The 18,683-nt window shown below is 41.3% G+C and overlaps 1 protein-coding gene and 1 pseudogene across 1 annotated transcript; both read left to right on the forward strand.

Moving 5' to 3' along the window:
• Positions 1–1,989: 1,989 nt before the first annotated feature.
• Positions 1,990–4,576, forward strand: LOC102220844 (annotated as a pseudogene).
• A 369-nt stretch (positions 4,577–4,945) lies between these two features.
• LOC102221313 (integrin alpha-IIb) lies at positions 4,946–18,412 on the forward strand. Its single transcript, XM_023348618.1, has 31 exons — positions 4,946–5,123; positions 6,572–6,699; positions 6,828–6,928; positions 8,003–8,168; positions 8,241–8,290; positions 10,646–10,691; positions 10,973–11,092; positions 11,593–11,637; positions 11,709–11,752; positions 11,852–11,917; positions 11,990–12,042; positions 12,146–12,218; positions 12,631–12,766; positions 12,847–13,029; positions 13,103–13,148; positions 13,318–13,419; positions 14,327–14,382; positions 14,464–14,615; positions 14,785–14,898; positions 14,997–15,064; positions 15,365–15,500; positions 15,583–15,675; positions 15,982–16,061; positions 16,146–16,226; positions 16,308–16,413; positions 16,792–16,947; positions 17,035–17,118; positions 17,272–17,391; positions 17,478–17,579; positions 17,657–17,779; positions 18,128–18,412. The coding sequence occupies exons 1-31, from the start codon at positions 4,981–4,983 to the stop codon at positions 18,227–18,229; spliced, it is 3,075 nt and encodes a 1,024-aa protein (XP_023204386.1). The 5' UTR covers positions 4,946–4,980; the 3' UTR covers positions 18,230–18,412.
• The last annotated feature ends 271 nt before the right edge of the window (positions 18,413–18,683 follow it).

The following is an 18,683-nucleotide window of genomic DNA, read 5'->3' on the forward strand; positions in this document are numbered from 1 at the left end:
TACACTGTGTGTCATAAAATAACACAATGTAGGTTTAAAAAAATTATGCTTAAGGTAAAAGGTCTAAAACAAGTTAAAAGTGCACACATCATAAAACAATAATAATAATAGATTTTATTTATAATGCTCTTTATATCTTTAAATCTCAAAGGGCAAAAACAAAACAAGCAATGATGGCTAAAAATAATTAAATGAATTAATAAATAAAAGAGATTAAAACCAGTGTCTACAGAAATGAAGCCAAAACAACACGGAGGGTGTCAAATATTTACGCCTTTAACATAATTTTAACTCAGAAAGTGTGAGAATTACAGAAAAAGTGTCAGATTTAACTCTGTGAGTTGGTTTTCCTGTGTTGCAGTTGGAAGTTGGAGGATTAACTCTGGTGAATGCAGGAGATGCTTCGCTCCGGGATCAGGCCGCACTCCTTCAGGATTCTGTTTCTGCCAAGCTGAGCCGACCTGCGGCTCCTCAGGACTCATCAGATGTCTCTAATGGAGGGACTGCGGCGATCTGCCGACACCTTCGCTGCTAAATGTCAGCCGGTCGCACGGCTGGATGCCTCGCACACCTCTCAGGTGTCTGAGCAGCTTAAAGCTCCTCTGTGTGCGTGAAACAAGCCTCTGCTCTGTTCTGAGTCTGCGTGAGTCGGGTTTTCCCGCTGAAACATCCTGCAGCTCATCGGCTCGTCTCCAGACACGTGGACACAGAAAAAGGTTTTCATTCAGGAATCTGGGACAAACGGCAGACCTGATCCTCAGAGAACCAGCAGCTCTGTCCTGTTTGCTGACATCCTGTCCACTTTTAGACTTTCCTTAAAGTTAGACAGGTTGAGGTCATCCGGAGCTGTCTCTGTAGTCATGCTGCTACAGACGCAGATGTTTTTCTGAACTGAGGATTTCTTCCTTTCTTTTTTAGCAGGTTAATAGAAATGCACTGCAAAAACACAAAATCTTACCAAGTATTTTCTGTCTAGTTTAGTGCACATATCTTAAATAAGACCAAACTAACTTACAAGTAACTTTTCATCAAGATGTAGGAGCTCGTTTTAAGTCAACAATTGATTAATATTGATGAAAAATTACTGGTTCCACTGGCAGATCATCTCACTTAAAGCATGAATTTTTACCAGTGAAATAATCTGCCACTAGAACTAATCATTTTTCATCAATATTAAGAAATTACTGACTAACTACAAACTCCAGTCTCTTGTTGAAAGGTTACTTTTAAGTTAGTTTTGTCTTATTTCAAGTGTACCAACACACCTACGCTTGAAACTGGACAAAAAATACTTTATTTAAAAAACTTTTCAGCAAGACATAGGAACTTGTCAATAATAATTCCTTAATATTGATTTTTGTAAAATAACTACTTCTAATAACATTTTCTCATGTTCTAAGTTATTTTTCATCAACATTAAGTAATTATTGATTTAAAACAAGCTCCTATATCTTGCTGAAAAGTTATTTATAAGTTATTTTTTGCTTAATGTCAAGTCTACTAAGATATTTACACTAAAAACTACAGAAAAATACTTGGTAAGATTCTGTTTTTGCAGTGCAAGCTGTCCCAATCACCTTTGTAAGTGAATCTGATTAAAATTGAAAATTTTATTTTATTTTTGGTTGTTTTTCAGTTTTCTGCTTGTTAGTTTATTTTATTTTTATTGCTGCTATTTTTTCTATTATCCGGGTATTTATTTTGTTAGTCTGTAATGTTTGTTGTATATGCAGTGATTGATGAATTAAATAATAATAATAAAAAAATTAATAACATAAAATAAAACTGCTCCTCATCATGAGTTCAACACATGAACATGTGCAGCTTTTTGGGTTATTGGGGCTGTTTTTTTGACAAATCTTTTTACATGTTTTATTTTGAAACTTTGCAGCTTCCTGTCTCTACAGTCATAGAGTGCTTCTTCTCAGGTTTCTGAGGGTGAAGGTTGGAGTTGGAGTCAGATCCACCTGAGAACAAATGTCCGTTTTACCTACAGTGAAGATGTTTCAACAAATGGATTTTTTTTTTCTCCTGACAGGTGAGACGTATCCAGGAACAACAAGTTACCTGTGTGATGACTCCGCCCACAACTGAGCCAATGCCACCCACATTAACTTTATAAAAGACAGAGACTCGCACTCTGGATGTAGGCGACGTCGTTAACCTGCAGCAGCACACCTGGGATCCACCTCTCTGACGCTGACAGGTAAGTCCTGAACCATCAGGAGTTCAAGGTGTTTGAGATTTTGATAAAATAAGGAGCTCTAAATCTGATCTATTTACTTGGATCAATTATACGGGAATTTTCACACCTAGTCCGGTAAATTCGGTTCAATTAGGGATCAAAATTACAACATTTGTTACATTTTCAGCAGCTGCTAAAAAAAAAGTTCCCCTTCTTGCCTGTGGTGGCGCTTCACTTAAGGAAAGAACACAAGAACCTCTGAAGAAGACACTGAACACAACTTACTTCTTTATGAAATGACATCAATGCGTTGTAGTCCACTTCCTGGTTTGTTTGGAGCGGTCTCCGGTCCGCTTGGCGTTCACATGTGCATTCAAACCGCACCAGAGTTCACTGCAACCGGACCGAGACCAAGGTCTTTAGGCGGAGCAGAGTTAGCTTTTATTACGCTTTCACACCTCTCCGACCGAACTGGCCTTTCTCAAATGGACCAAAGTTTGATTAAACTGGATTAAGCAGGTCTGGTGTGAACGCCGTCCTGGCGTTGTCTCAGTAGACTCCCAGCCCACCTGGATCTCACCTGTTTTGTTCTTACCTGTTCTGGTTTCTCCCCACAGATGATTGTGATCAGCTGGTCCAGTCGCCGCTGTGATGTTTGTCTTTCGTTGTCTCCGTCTCGTCCTGCGGGACGTCCTCTCCCAGTCCTGCCTGCATCACTTCCTGCTGGAGTTTGTAGGCACCGCCCTCTTCCTGTCTGCCAGCCTATCAGCTGTTCTGATAAAGGCTGACCCGAGGTCAACAGGTCCGACCAATCACAGCGGTCCCCCTGAGGGTCCTCCACCCTCTGGGTTCGTGGCGTGTCCCCTGCAGGTTGTGTTGGTCTTTGGTCTATCCGTTGCCATGGCAGCGCTGTCCGTGGGTGGAGCAGTTCACCTGAACCCTGCAGTTTCCATAGCGATGGCTCTGACCCTGAGGCTCCGCCTGTGGAGGGCAGCGCTGTACGTGATTGGCCAGCTGCTGGGGGGCGTGGCCTCCGCTGCGCTGCTGCTGGGGCTGATGGGAGATGTGGCGCCTGCCGTGAACCAGGTGAGTGTTCCTCCGACAGGCAATCAGAGAGCATGGTCCTCTCTCACTCGCCCCGTACGTGTCCAGGTGTCCTCCGGCGTCCTGCTGCACCAGGCCGTTACCGTGGAAACGCTCATCACGCTCCAGCTGGTCCTGGTCGTCATGGTAACCACAGAGCTCCCGCTGCCTGAGGTGGCCACGCCTCTGTTGGTCGGTCTGACTGTCAGTCTGGGTCACCTGGTGGCTGTAAGTCCCGCCCACCTGTCCGCTGGCCCTTTAAGCAGCCAATCAGCTTCTGTTTCCTCTTCAGGTAGGAGCCACAGGATGTGGGATGAACCCAGCGCGCTCCTTTGGTCCTGCCGCCGTCACACTCGACTTCAGGAACCACTGGGTCAGCGTATACGCAGGCACACACACACACACACACACACACATGCTCACACCCACACACACACACAAGGATGCAAGTTATCAATTAATGAGTCAATCTAAAGTTGATTTTATTAATCAACTAACGATTAATCGAGCCGCTATTTTAAAAAAAAATTGGGCCCCTGGAGTTTCACACATGTGCAATAAACAAATAATCAACAATTGTAAGTTTAATTGTTTGCATCCTTAATGCAAACGCACCAACTAACTCACTAACTCATCCCTGATTGGTCGCTTCCACCGCAGGTGTTCTGGGCGGGGCCTATTCTCGGGGCGTGTCTGGCCGCCCTCCTCAACGACCTGCTGCTGCGGCCGCGCTGGCGCTGCCCTGGAGATTGGTGGGCGGAGCTAAAACAGCTGTATGTGCTGACAGACAAACAGCAGCAGGGGGCGCTGTCACAGCTTCCGTAACGCACCTGAGCAGCGAAGAAGCAACAGATCGTCTTCTTCATCGTCGCCATCATCACAAACGAAGGAGCTGGACTAAAAATCATCTCGGCCTTCTCCCTAATCTAATCCAGATTTATTCTCATTTAATGATGCTAAAAGATATTTTTAAACCTCTTTACCTCACATATTATGACATCAATCCAACTACGGCCGGTTCTTAAGGAAGCAGCAACCAGGCCGGCCAGAACTTTATGATTTCTAGTTTTATTTTTATTATTGTGTTTTCAGCATTTTATACAACTATGCATATTTTGCAAAATACGTATATATTATGCACAAAATGTATTATGTGTCAGGTGTGTGTCTGAACCTGATCAAAAGAAATGTCAAATATCCAATATTTAATCAAATATTAGTGGACGTGTTGCTTCTATTTGAGCATGTATGTATAATTTTGAACCTGTGTGGATCAAATCCTTAATAAATTTAAACCTGAGCACCCAATTTTTGTTTAAAATTTTAACAGTTGTTGGTTTTTAAATTATTCCACTTGTTCATAATACGGGGAAATCTGTTGCTTAAGAAGGCCGACAAAAAAGAGGCTGAGAAACAAAATGGATTATTAACGAGCACAAAGGGAGTATAAAAGATCAACCGAGAATGTTTTACTTTCCGGGATGTTCCTGAACTCACCACCCACAGAAAACTAAACTCAGCAGATAAGCCAGCTTCTAGTTTTATTTTCTATCAGCAGGAAACAGCAGCTCAGAGCGTTAAACACACACCGCCAGCTGTCAGTCATCTGTCAGGACACACACACACACACGCCCACACACACACGCAGACAGACAGAGTGGAGTTATAAAGGCGTGTTGAAGCATCTCTGGTTCAGTCTCCAGACAGGTGAGATGTGTGTCTTCAGGTGTGTGTGTGCGCTGCTGTGTGTCACGGCAAGTGTGTGTCTGAACCTGCTGGAAAAACCAGTGATGTTCAGTGGACCAGCAGGAAGTTTGTTTGGATTCTCCATCGACTTCCACTCCTTCAACAACACGTAAGTTCTTCACTTTATCTGGTCTGTTTACCTGAAACAAAGAATAAAATCGTCACCAGGTGAGTCACAACACCTGGAAAAAACGTTGTCAGCCATTTTCACTGAAGATCTTCTGAGGTTTGTCTCCACTGGCTGTCTTCTCCCATTTCTATTCTTGAAAAGAAATACTAAAAATGAATTTTTTAATGTTGCCACGGATTCTCGGTTTTATTTAGTTTTGGACTTTAACTAGGCCGCTATAACACTTGATATATTTTGATCTAGAGCACATTGTAAGAAGGTGACCTCGATCCCAGTCGTCTGCAGCTTCTCACCGGTTTTCTCCAGGATTGTCCTGTGTTTAGTTTACTTTAACTTCTAAGTTTTTACACTAATCTGCTCAGATTAACGTTGGTCTAATCTGAGCAGATTACATTCTTCTACATCTTTGCTGTGTTTCTTACATGGCTTGAAGCAAACTGCAAACAGGACTTCTATATTGGGGTTATGTTTGTCCAAAAGAAATAAAAAATTGAAACTAAAATATATATATATATATTTTTAATCAGTTTTATCTTTTTTCTTTGGTACAAACTTTATGTCCCCAATTTATCTTCATACTTCCGTTTCTTCAATAACTGTCCCATATCGATGGACTTATTTGGTAATTATGGCGCCATCTAGAGGCTTTGCTGTGAAACTGTGACTAGAAAACTGAAAAAATGACCACATCCTGATGAAAACACTTTCTTGTTGTTGATATTAGGAGATTGGTAAGTCAAATTCAGCTTTATTGCCAATTTGCGATATATTCCACATTTAACATTTTGAATGTTTTATGTTAAAATCTATGTTGGTTTTTGTATGTGAATCTCTAGTTTTTAATGAACCAAAGTACAACTGGGTATATTTTACCAAAACTGTTTGCAGGACAACAGCTTTGGTCAGAAAGCAAGAAGGACATGAATAGATTTTAAATGGTCTAGCAATGCATTCTGGGTACAGAAAAAAAACATAATTAACTACACCTCATCAGGGGTGAAGAATGTGAGGAGAAGAAATGAAACAGACTCCATTATTTTCAAAATAAGGGCATGAATATAGATGGCTAACTACTTGAACATTCAATACCCAAACCCTCAACACAGATTTTGAACTTTATTCAGCTGAATGTTTACAAAACAACCAAGTAAATTAGCGCTTTAGAATTTGTCCAGAAATATTAATTTAGTGGAAGCTAAGTGCGCTAAATATTTTCAACCAGCAAAAACGATAAAGTGCTAATTGGAGAATTAGCTCCGCATTTAGCGCATTAGCTCTGGGTGTTACTGTGATAGCACCAGATCTTTGTTTGGGTTTGGATTGTGAATGAGACGAACAGAGAAGATTCAGATGTGCAAATCGCTGGTGCTCACCGTGAGGTCAGGTCATTTACGGCTGGAAGGAGCTCAGATGTTTTGGTTCTGCAGGTTCTTCGTTGTGATTGGAGCTCCCAAAGCCAACACCAGCCAGCCCGGGGTCACAGAGGGAGGGGGCGTGTTTCTGTGCACCTGGTCACCTGATGGAGCCTGTGACATCATCGATTTTGACCTGACAGGTGAGTTTATGATTTGTTCTGCCCAGAATGTCTTTTGGAAATTCTGAGTGATTGGACCAGAAATGACCCGTCCGATTTTTACACCTGATGTTATGATGTTACCTGTCTGACTCTCCTGTCGTTCACAGGTGATGAGGAATACAGCCTCTCAGGTCTCAGGTTTCACTCCTTTAAGAGCGGGCAGTGGTTTGGAGCTTCTGTTCGCTCAGTCGGCAGCACACACCTGCTGGTGAGAGAACACGGGGTTAAAAACGTTTCCATATCATGACAGACAATACGGCAAAATATGTACAAGAAACATTTAATTTTCCATTTGTTTTCCTCACTTTTATTTACAATTCAGTAATTATTACTCTAATTTAGCTTCTAATTTTAGTTAGCAATGAGGTCTTTAGTGGAAATTTTTGTCAGATAATGAATTGTGACGTTATTAATGTGATGTTGAATATATTACCAGTTAAAATTTTACAATTATCAATTTCCAACAGAATTGGTGTCAAAGGTTTGTGCAACAAAATTTTTTATTTGTGCCACTGTCAATTGAGAAATACTAATAGATATTTCAAGAGACCATAAAAGGTCAACCTGAGCCTCACCTTCTTCAAACCAGACAAAACTGGAGCCAACAACTCGACTACGTTTATGCAGCAAAACCATTTTTTGTGCTGCTTTTGCCTAGAAGATATTAATGAAAGTTTAAAGGTCGAAAGGTCAACCAACCCCTTCCCACCATCATCAAATCTAACAAAATTGTTTGTGCAGCAAATTTCTGTTTGTTTGTGCTGCTATAATTTTAAAGATATTAGTAAATATTTTCAGATGTCATGAAAGGTCAAACAGACCAACACCTTCTTCAAGTCAAAGTTGTAGTCAATCAACTTGACAACATTTGAGCCGCTTTGTGCAGCCAAAAACATTTGTTTGTGCTGCTCCTATTTTGAAGATATTAATGAAAGTTTAAAGGTCAAAAGGTCAACCAGCCCCCTCAGAACATCACCCAAATCTAACAAAATTGGTGTCAAATTTCTGTTCTTGCTTGTGCAGCAAAAAATGTCATTTGTGCTGCATTTATTTTGAAGATTCTGATGATTACCTCTGGAAACTTTGTAAATAATATCTTTAAAATAAATTTTTTTTCCCTCATCTGCCATCCAGCTTTCTGATGAGCCCTAGCGCCCTCTGGCGGCCTAACTTTGAAAAACACTGCACTAGAACATGACTGGCACCTTCGTCTCAGCAGGACTTGTGATTTGTGATGTTTTTAAAGGAAATAGAGACTTCCTGTGTGTTTCTCCACCTCCAGGCGTGTGCGCCACTCTTTCATTGGAACGTCAACCAGAAAGAGGCAGAGTCAGGGAAAACACCTGTAGGAAACTGTCTCCTATTGGACCAAATGACCAGGAGCGCCACACCTTTCTCTCCCTGCAGAGGGGCCTTGATGGAGGACGACTACACGCAGAGTAGCAACAGTAAGACACACGGACGTCTGGAAGGAAAACCTTAAACAGCCTCAAAGGCTGAAACTGTCTTTTGTTGTCTAGGAAACGATCAGCGCTACTGTGAGGTTGGCTTCAGCACTGACATCACCAAGGTGATGTGGTCTTCCTGTTTCCTTTCTAGGATTCTAACGTTCATCAGAGTTGTATAGTAACTAGTTACATTTACTCAGTTACGTTTACTTTTTTTTTAAATTACTTTTAGGATTGTTTTTACTCTGCTGCACTTTTTACTTTTACCTTCCTAATTTTATTATGAAGTATCTCTACTCATACTAGAGTACAAATTCTGAATTTTCTACCGACTGAGTGAAAAACAAACACATTTTAAGCAAAAAATTCACCAGACACAGACACACACCTGCAGTTTTTGTTAAAGTTTAATACGTTTTTTTATTGAAAGTGATTTGGAAACATTTTCTTTTGACTGATTTCATTATTTTTTGTTACTTATATGAATTATTGTCATTTTTGTCCTTAAAATACCAAAATTTACACTTTACTTTATATTTTGATGATGTAATGTTTAAATATTAAATAATTGTTAATTTGATTAGTTACTCGAGAAGACTTTTTACTAAATAATTTTTACTCTTACTTGAGTAAAAATATGTTGAGGTCATGGCGCTTTTAGTTGAGTACAACTTTTGGTTTCTTTACCTACCTCTGATGTTCATGTAATCTTAATTAAAGTTTCATAAGTTTTTAAGGATTTCTTTGGATTTTAGCTGCTTTTCCTCTCATCTACTTTCTACGGTACGGAGCCCTCTAGGGGACATGGGGATTTTTTTTTCTTTTGCGTTCCCTCGCAAAACTTTTGCGTTCCCTCGCAAAACTTTTGCGTTACCTCGCAAAACTTTTGCGTTACCTCGCAACACTGTACTGGTCAGTTATGCAGCATAATTGAATACTGCAAGCCTTTCCTACGGTGGGCGCCGTACTTTATGCTTTAATATAAGGTTATGTGAGGTATTTCCATGAATTTTAGTATCTTTTTGTGAAATATCTGAAGTTTTATATCTTTCCTTAGGATAGAAAGGCACCACAAACCTACGATATAAACAGAAACTTTCCGTAAGTAGGAAAGAAATAAAAACACATTATAATTTGGACTATTTCTGAGTTATTATCGCGGTTAATAAATCATCTGACAGTTTTGATTGTGTCTCTGTTGTGTTCGTAGTCTGAATGGTTTAAAGAGCTGCTTTCAGTCCCGCTCCATCTCAGCCTTAACAGACATAAACATGCAGTAATAAATCGATTTTCAATCAGTGTTTTGCACCAAGCAGTTTTTACTGTTAACAAGTTTTTATTATTAAAAACACGACAAACTAATGATGGTAAAGGGCCGCACTGGGTTAACTCGGGGAATCTCATCTGTCTGTGTATCAATCAACTCCAAACCTTTTCTTTGTTCTGTCACAATTATCGATTAATTCCATTTTGATGATCAGGCTCCAAACTTTGCAAGGACTGACCGCCCCGCTCACCGCTTCCTAATACACACAAAGCCAGTATCCTTCCCATTCATACCTGGTGACGTCACTCCCACGTCGACACACCTAAGTGTCAAAGCCGCTGCTCCTGTCATATCAATAATTACTTATTTCATTCATATGGCTCTTACAGAGCCTCAGTGAAAACTTGTTTATTATTATTAGCTGTTTGGTGCAAAACACTGATTGAAAATCGATTCATTTATTACTGCATGTTTATGTCTGTTAAGGCTGAGATGGAGCGGCACTGAAAGCAGCTCTTTAAACCATTCAGACTACGAACACAACAGAGACACAATCAAAACTGTCAGATGATTTATTAACCGCGATAATAACTCAGAAATAGTCCAAATTATAATGTGTTTTTATTTCTTTTCTACTTACGGAAAGTTTCTGTTTATATCGTAGGTTTGTGGTGCCTTTCTATCCTAAGGAAAGATATAAAACTTCAGATATTTCACAAAAAGATACTAAAATTCATGGAAATACCTCACATAACCTTATATTAAAGCATAAAGTACGGCGCCCACCGTAGGAAAGGCTTACAGTATTCAATTATGCTGCATAACTGACCAGTACAGTGTTGCGAGGTAACGCAAAAGTTTTGCGAGGTAACGCAAAAGTATTGCGAGGTAACGCAAAAGTATTGCGAGGTAACGCAAAAGTTTTGCGAGGGAACGCAAAAGAAAAAAAAAATCCCCATGTCCCCTAGAGGGCTCCGTACTCCGTAACTTTCTGCTATTCGTCTACTGGAAATAACTTTTTGATTCTGAAACGGTTTTATTCCCAATTTGTCCCGTTTTCCCAAGGAATTTTAGAGAATTGTGTCTTGGAGTAACTTTAAAAGGTATAAAGAAAATGTTGCTTTCTAAGAGTGAAACTATAAAGAAATGGAGGATGTATCTAAACCTTTAAACAGGACTGATGATGCTAACTTTAGCCCTCTCTGTTCAGGACGGTCGGTTGGTGCTTGGAGCTCCAGGAAGCTTCTACTTCCAGGGTGAGGGAGACCCCTGCTGGCTGTTGATTGTAACTACACCAGTTTACAAATGGTATTAGGGAAAGTTTCCTGTTCAGGCTTAATGATGTCACTAAGGATAATTAAATATCTGCAGTTAATCCAGCAGTATAGACTCAAGAAGACCAGTTTAACAGCTACACCAGTTATTTTAATCAACTGGATGTGAGTGAACATGAAACGGTGCAGAAATCCAGCAGTCAGACTGATGCCTTTAAGTGGAATAATTTTCTATAAAGTTTAACACTCACTGCTGATTTCAGGTCAGGTGATCACAGTGGGTGTCAGTGACATCATCAACAGTGGACAGAGTGATAAACCCATCCAGTATGTGGCTGGAATCCACCAGTCAAATGAGCAGGAAGGTTACGACCTTTACCGAGGTGAGTGACACATTATGCTGAAATCCTTTGAAAAAGGGCTTTTATTCTGAAAGGTACACATCTTTCATTGGTTAAGCTTTGGTATTTAAATAGACTTTTTTGAAAAGGGCCGTAAGATTTTTTATGAACTGTTAAAAAGTTTACAAAAGTATCATTAAAAGCCTGAAATATACTGTATTTCATGTGTTCATCAGCTTTTACTTTGAAGGGCTAGCAATATGTATGCAAATCTCCTACTTTTAAAAAGCTGAAAGAGACCAGTGTTTCCAAACTAGAACAGAATTTTCTAGATAATCTTTAAAACCGCACAAAGAAATATCTGCAGGTTTTTAGCAGAAGACGGTTTCTTCTGCTGTCTTTATGGAAGCATAAAGTCACATGAGAAAAGCTAAAAAGTGTTTTTTTTTACTCTGTAATTTTTCCTGTTCTGCTGTGCAGCACATATTGCAGTCGTTTTATAAAAACAGATGAAGTGTGATTTATTTCTACATGTCTGTCAGGTTACTCAGTGGCCAGTGGTTTGTTGACTGGAGACGCCACAACAGGTCAGTAAATCTAATCTAATCTAATGTAGTGAGATTTTTCTTTTCCTAACGTTTTCGTTTGTGTTCACCAGATTATGTGGTCGGGGTTCCAAATGACAGGAACACGGCAGGAACAGTAAGTTTTTCCCGTGTTGTTTGGGTTGTAATGAACTGAGTCTGTGACTCTGATGAAGGCGATGCTCAGAGAGACTCTAATGTTGGTCTGCTCTACCAGGTGAATATCTATGATGGCAGGATGGCCGGCTCTCTGAGAGTTCACCATACCTTCCTGGGGACTCAGGTGAAAAGTCAAACTGTTCTGCTCTGTTTGGATGCTAATGAACTGGAGCTAAGATGTCTCCGTCTCCTCTAGGTGGCGTCCTACTTTGGTCACAGCGTCGCCGTGGCGGACATCAACAGTGATGGGTGAGAAGTTACACATCTGGTAGATTTACTGTTTGTCTGAAAAGATGGAGACTGGATCTATTTTCTGGTGTGACTTTGGTTGTGTTGTTGGTTTCCGGTGCAGTCTGGACGACGTGCTGATCGGAGCGCCTCTCTTCATGGACAGAGTGATGGGGCAGCTGCAGGAGAGAGGGCAGGTCTGAACACTGAGTCCAAGTTTTCCTTAAGTCTCATGTTTCAGTCTGTCTGTCAGCTTTTCTGTGTCTTTGCTGTTTTATTTCAAAATGCTTCACAGGCAATAGTCTTCAACCTCATTTGCATCGACTGGTTTGAACAAAAATCCTTAGTTATGTCCTAAGGTCATCCATCCATCCATCCAGGGTAATGATATTCTCCAGCTCATCCTGGAGTATCACAGGGTACTCTCATGTAGTCTCTCCAGAAACGTCTTGGTCTAACTGATAGTCCCTTTCCAGTGGGATGTGCTTGGAAAATCTCCAAAACAATGCATTTGTTATTCATGACCTTATCAACAGACATGCTGAGTTTTAAGTGAATTTCTTTGCTTGTTTCAAAATAAACCATCAATCTGAATGTTTCTCTGTTCAGGTCCTTTTATACCTGCAGAAGAAAAAGTCCTCCTTCTCCTCACAGCCTGACCAATCACTGATCGGTCAGTCGATCTATGGCCGGTTTGGCTCCGCCCTCTCCGTGCTGGGTGACCTGGACATGGATGGTTACCAAGGTAACCAAGTATCCAGCTTTTCAACATCATAAACCTTCTAGCTTCAGAGCGCTAATCCAACACTACCCCTCTGTGTGCAGATGTTGCGGTTGGGGCTCCATGGTCAGATGGAGGTGGTGGCCAGGTGTTTATTTACTTGGGCAACAGCAACGGCCTGTCGGCTACGCCCTCGCAAATTATTAACAGCCCATTACTTAGCAGCAGGTCAGCGTTTGGATTTTCTCTCAGGTCAGGTGTGGATCTCGATGGGAACGGATATCCAGGTATGTTCAGGAGCTCTGGCTTATTGTTTAATAATTACTGATCAATAATCAGCTGCTGCTTGTGTGTTTGTAGATCTGCTGGTTGGAGCGTGGGGTGCAGACCAAGCCTTTCTCTACAGGTGATTCTCCACAGTTTCAATTTTTTTTACAAAAGAACTTTATGTTTTGAATGGCTAAAATTGAGTAAGGTTATTTAATAAAGCCATTATCAATAGTCCAATGTTGATTGGCTGATAAGGCCCTTGTGTTGCTACTTCACTCCAGTAAAGCTTGGCTTTGTGTGTTCAGGTCTCAGACTGTGATCCGGTCCAGAGTTTCTGTCTCACTGCTACCAGACTTCCTGAATCCAGATGTTAAACTGTGTCATCACAAAAACACACCAGTTTCATGGTAATTAAGCAACTATTCAAGAGTTTTCATTGACTTGGATTTTTAAATCAAGAACAACAAACTTTACTCAGTTTATTTAAAGTCAATCTTTCTATAGCCAATTATTCCTGCTCAAGTTTGAGGGAAAATTGTGATTGGTATAATTCTGCTCAGTCAATTTTAAACCATGACAGTTCAGTACAATCCAAGCCTCCACAATCACTTGTTAACACATGCAGTTAGTTTCTGATTGGTTTGACTTTTGCCAGTGTAAGGTTTTTAAATGCCGTCTCATTACCCAGTTCTGTTTCCAGTTTAGACTTGGTTTAATCTAATAATACAAGAGTCAGAACAAGCCACATGAATTGCCAACTGAGCATCTCTCAGCATACATATGTGTGGACGTATCTATCTCAGAGATCTACATCCAATGTAGATGTAGGTAAATTTCAAACTCTTGTGGCTCAAGAAATGGATAAACCACCTCAATAATCTTCTGGAAACCAGTTCTATTACTTAAAGCACCAGTTCTATCAATAGTTAGATTCTCTGAATATCTGATGAGGAGTTATTGTCTAAAATCAGTCTCTTTTTATGCTCCCTTAACTCATATAGTCAGTGTGTTCACAAAGTGAAGCATTTCTACACTCTAACCAGTGCTGATAAAGCTGAAACTTCTCTGAAACAAAAATGTAAATTCAGCTTCCCTGGATTAGGTGATGGTAGGTTTATTCCTGTATAAAGATGCTAGATGAGTATCAGTATAAGTATCTAAAAAGCTTTTTGTGTAGAGATTTTTTGGTATCTGAGTGTTAAAGATGTTAGAATGAGTTTCAATATAAAGTCATATGTCATCTGCATATCATTAAACTTCAGGATATTATTCTTTTTTACATCTATCTGCGTTTCTGTTGGTGTATCTCCTCAGTTTTGCTGTCCGAATGTGCGTCTATGTCTCTGGTCACAGAATCCCTCAGCAGACAGGTAAAGGTGTCTTTAGGGGTATTTCAGAATATGTTAATATCAGTAATCTAATTCTGTCTGTCTGCTGGCTGGTGGTGGCAGCTCTAAGGGTGGAGCTACACCTGGATATGATGAAGCAGCCAATGGCACGAAGAACTCTGCTGCTGTCAAACAATCAGCCTCAGACGTCAATGGAGCTGGTTGTAGAGAGGCAGGTGGGCTTGGTCTGTACCAATCACACAGCATACCTGAGGGTGAGTGGACAAACTAATTACGTGAGCAGAATCACACCTGTATCTGCTGCAGGTGGAATCAATGTTGTAGAGACCTGAGCTCTTTGAATTTTCACATCATGGAGACATGGCTGAGGTTTGATAGGAATGTTGGTGCAGAAACTTTATGCTGTTCTGTTTGTGCGTTTAGTCTGAAGAGGAAGTTCAGGATAAACTGAGTCCGATCTTCATCACTGCTGAGATCAGCCTCCTCAATTCTACCCAGAATGCTCTGCTGCATGGTCAGACACACTCAACAGTCCAGGTGAGTCAGCCTACTTCCTGCCAGAGGAGGGAACTGAACTCAGGACCAGAGTTTCAGTGAACATAAAGATAACCACAGAGTGTCTGTGTGTCTTATAGAGCCGGCTGATTCTGGACTGCGGGGACGATAACATTTGCATTCCTGACCTGAAGTTGAGCGCTAAACCGTGAGTCAACAGGATATTGATGAGGAAATCCACTAAGAATTTCAATAATTGGAAGAAAGCCTGCAAAATACTGAGAGATGAAGATGGAACAGCTACAGAAATAGCTATGTCATCAGCATATACAGTACAGACCAAACGTTTGGACACACCTTCTCATTGAATTCAATTAGATAGTGTGTCCAAACTTTTGGTCTGTACTGTAAATGCATCCCCGATTTAAATAACCAATTTCTGGATAGTGGTTAAAGAACTGAAGGCGGACATATTGTTTTGTGTGTCTCACGGTGTGTGTGACGTTAGTGTATCAGACAGCGTGTTGATCGGAGACGATCAGTCCCTGTTGTTGTTGGTGTTGGCTACAAATGATGGCGAGGGCGCGTATGAGACCGAGCTGGTGGTCCAACTCCCTGAACACACACACTTCCAGAGCTGTCAGGTGAGATGGTCTCACACACACTGATAAAAATTAACCGCTTAAACAGCCAATAAGAACAGTCCTGTCGGGTTTTACTTTGCAGGGTGAAAACCGACTGGTGTGTGTTCAAAGGAAAGAAAACCAGACGGTTGTTGTCACCTGTGACCTCGGGAACCCAATGAAACACAGACAGAAAGTGAGTGAATCTCCAATTCCTCTAAAGCAGATGTGGGTCAGTTTCATCCTAAAGGTTGCAAGGTTTCAAACATCTGATTCAAATCATAAAATTATCTTCCAACTGTGGTTAAGTAGGAAAACATCTAAAAGATGCAGAACTTCAGACCTGGAGGTTTGGAGTTGCTAACCCCTGCTGTAAGCACTGTAGCGCTCATGATGCTAAGCAAACTCTAATCTTTAGTCCGCTGGGATTGGAGTCAAACCAATATGAGGAAACTATAGGCGTAGAACAATCCTTTAGTGATTATGGCTCCTTTACCTGCAGGTCCAGACTGGTCTCCTCTTCAGCGTCGGCAACCTGGAGGAGGTGGACAGTCACATCACCTTCAGCCTAAGAATGCGAAGGTACAAACTCTGCCTGGTACCCTGGGTTTACTGCTGAAAGCTCATATCCCTTTGTCTTACTCTCTGTCCACCTTTCCGTACCAGTAAGAACTCTGTGAACTCCAGCAGTAACCATGTGACAGTGAAGGTTCAGGTGAAGGCCGAGGCCACACTAGAGATCAGAGGGTATAACTCAAAACTAAAACTTTTCTGGATTTAATACCAGATGTACAGATTGACTGTAGTAAGGTTTTGGTGTCTCTGCAGGGGATCCGTCCCTTCAGACGTCCTCTTGCCCCATCCGGACTGGCAGCCAGTAGGCAACCCTATAAGTCTGGAGGAAGTCGGGCCACTGATGGAGCACGTGTATGAGGTGAGGTTAACGTCTGGTAATGAGGTATATTAGCAGGACTTGGAAGAAACAAGACCAGCATTGGACCCAGCTCATGAAACTGATTTGGTGGGAGGTTATCCAGTTCAGAGAGTCACTCCTGGTCAGGTAGACTTCAGGTGAACATTTCTGTCATATCTTGTTGAGACCCCACTGCTTGATGTTGCTTTGACTTATCTTTGGAGGCATTAGGACAGGCTGGACCTGAACATGAGGTAGACCAGTAGGAGCTTTGCTGGTTTACTGCTGTGGACTGGAAGTCCAGGTTCTGGTGGATCTGAAACTCCAGTCACCAGCTGGTGAAGGCCAACATGCTGTTCATCAACTGACATTGATGTTATTGATGATTCTGGTTTGTAGATTAGAAATCAGGGTCCCAGTTCTGTCAACGCCCGACTGACCGTGGACTTCCCTTCTACCTGGCGACATCACTTCCTGCTCTACGTCATCTCCACCCCGTCAGAAGAGTCCTTGAGTTGTCAGACACTGAACACATCAGACGTGATGCCTTTAGAGGTAAAACAACGTCATGTTTCTTTTTATTAATGGAACTTAACCCTCACCTGTCTATAGTTCACCTGTCTTACTCTCATCTGTCTACAGCTCGTAGATAACTCCAGTCTTACTGTAGTTTCTCAGCCCATCCAGCAGGAGGAGACAAACTCACTCGAGCAAACAGTCCATGTGGTAAAAACAGTTTTATTCCTTAATGGTCGCTTTATGAAAGCCACTAATTTGTGATATCTCCTTCCTCTGCACACCTGAACACACCTTCAGGTTACTGAGAAGTATTACAGGTGTGTGTTCCTCTGATCTGAGGCTGACTTACGTTTGTTTCAGAACTGCAGCAGCAGTGAGACGGGGTGTGTCCGGTTTGAGTGTGATGTCATGGATTTGGGGCGGGGCTTTAGCGCAGTGGTAAAAATCTCAGCTCGGCTAAATTTGCACACACTCACACAGGTAGGCTTGAACACACACACGCACACGCCCACACACACACGCACAGAGGTGAGGGTTCTGTTGTCATTTTGTGTTTTGTCCTTCAGACCTCCTATCTGAACTATGACCTCGTTTCTTCTGCCTCTTATGATGTCATCAGTGCATCATCAAAGGTCCAACCACTGCTGCTTACAAGTGGACACACACAGGTAATCAATAACCATTAAATCAATAAATAATACCCCGCAGAACCCAGAAGTGTGTGTGTGTGTGTGTGTGTGCACAGGCTCAGCTCAGTGTGGTGTGGCGTCCTCCTGATGGGGAGAAACCCGTTCCTATTGGCTACATCATCCTGTCAATCATCTCTGGACTCCTCCTCCTCTTCCTCCTCTGTTTCATCTTCTGGAAGGTATCAATCAATCAATCAATCGGTCAATCAGTCAATCAGTCGGTCAGTTTCCTTTTCAGCAGGTTCCCTTTTTTGGTTTAATTAATGAGTTTCTGGTTGAATCAGTGACGTTTTGGTTTAATCTCAGTAATAGCTGTTGCTCTGACCTTTGACCTTCTGTTCAACCTGAAGATTTGGTGCAGAACTTGATAGAGTTGAAACTCACACTATTGGTTTTAAATTGTTCTCCACATGACGAGTTCACACCCCTCCATCTTATTAAAGTTTCCTCCATCTTTGTGTGTGTGTGTGTGTGTGTGTGTGTGTGTGTGTGTGTGTGTGTGTGTGTGCGTGTGTGTGCGTGTGTAGCTGGGCTTCTTCAGGCGCACCAGACCCCCCACTGATGATGATGATGGTGGTGAAGACGATGGAGAGCAGCAACCGGCTGAGGAGAGTCACATGACTGAGTAACGCGTCTTCGCCTGAAGCAAAATGTCTTACAAAATGTTTCACTGTTGCTTTAAACGATCAGCCCTAAATAATCGAGCTCAGAGATCCTCCTGTCAGAAGCCTTCGCTCTCAGATTAACTAAGCCAAAACTGTACAAAAGATATTTACATTTTGCATTTAAGATAAAAAAAAACCTTCTCTGTTGGTAAATATGTTTTACTCAGAACCTTGAGAAAGTTTTAGCTTCACCTGTTCAAATTCTGGAAAAATTTTTTAACAAAAGGTCCTATTAAGCACCTTTTGCTTCCTATTAATAATCGATTAATCTAAAAAATAATCAAAAGCTAAGCCCTGCATTGTGCTGATGTTAAGTGAAAAGGTTGAGCTTTTCATATGTTGTTGGAAATATAATTTTTTAGCTTTCCTACAAATGATCAACATTAAAGGAATGCTATTATTGTATTCTAGGCAATAA

Source organism: Xiphophorus maculatus, chromosome 16 (assembly GCF_002775205.1).
Source record: "Xiphophorus maculatus strain JP 163 A chromosome 16, X_maculatus-5.0-male, whole genome shotgun sequence".
NCBI classification, from domain to species: Eukaryota; Metazoa; Chordata; class Actinopteri; order Cyprinodontiformes; family Poeciliidae; genus Xiphophorus; species Xiphophorus maculatus.

Excerpts from the sequence above, each read along its gene's own strand:
- LOC102221313 (XM_023348618.1), top strand. The coding sequence starts at position 4,981 with ATGTGTGTCTTCAGGTGTGTGTGTGCGCTGCTGTGTGTCACGGCAAGT. Across the intron at positions 12,767-12,846 it reads GGACATGGATGGTTACCAAG|ATGTTGCGGTTGGGGCTCCA; the intron begins GTAACCAAGTAT and ends CTCTGTGTGCAG. Across the intron at positions 16,227-16,307 it reads GCCACACTAGAGATCAGAGG|GGGATCCGTCCCTTCAGACG; the intron begins GTATAACTCAAA and ends GTGTCTCTGCAG.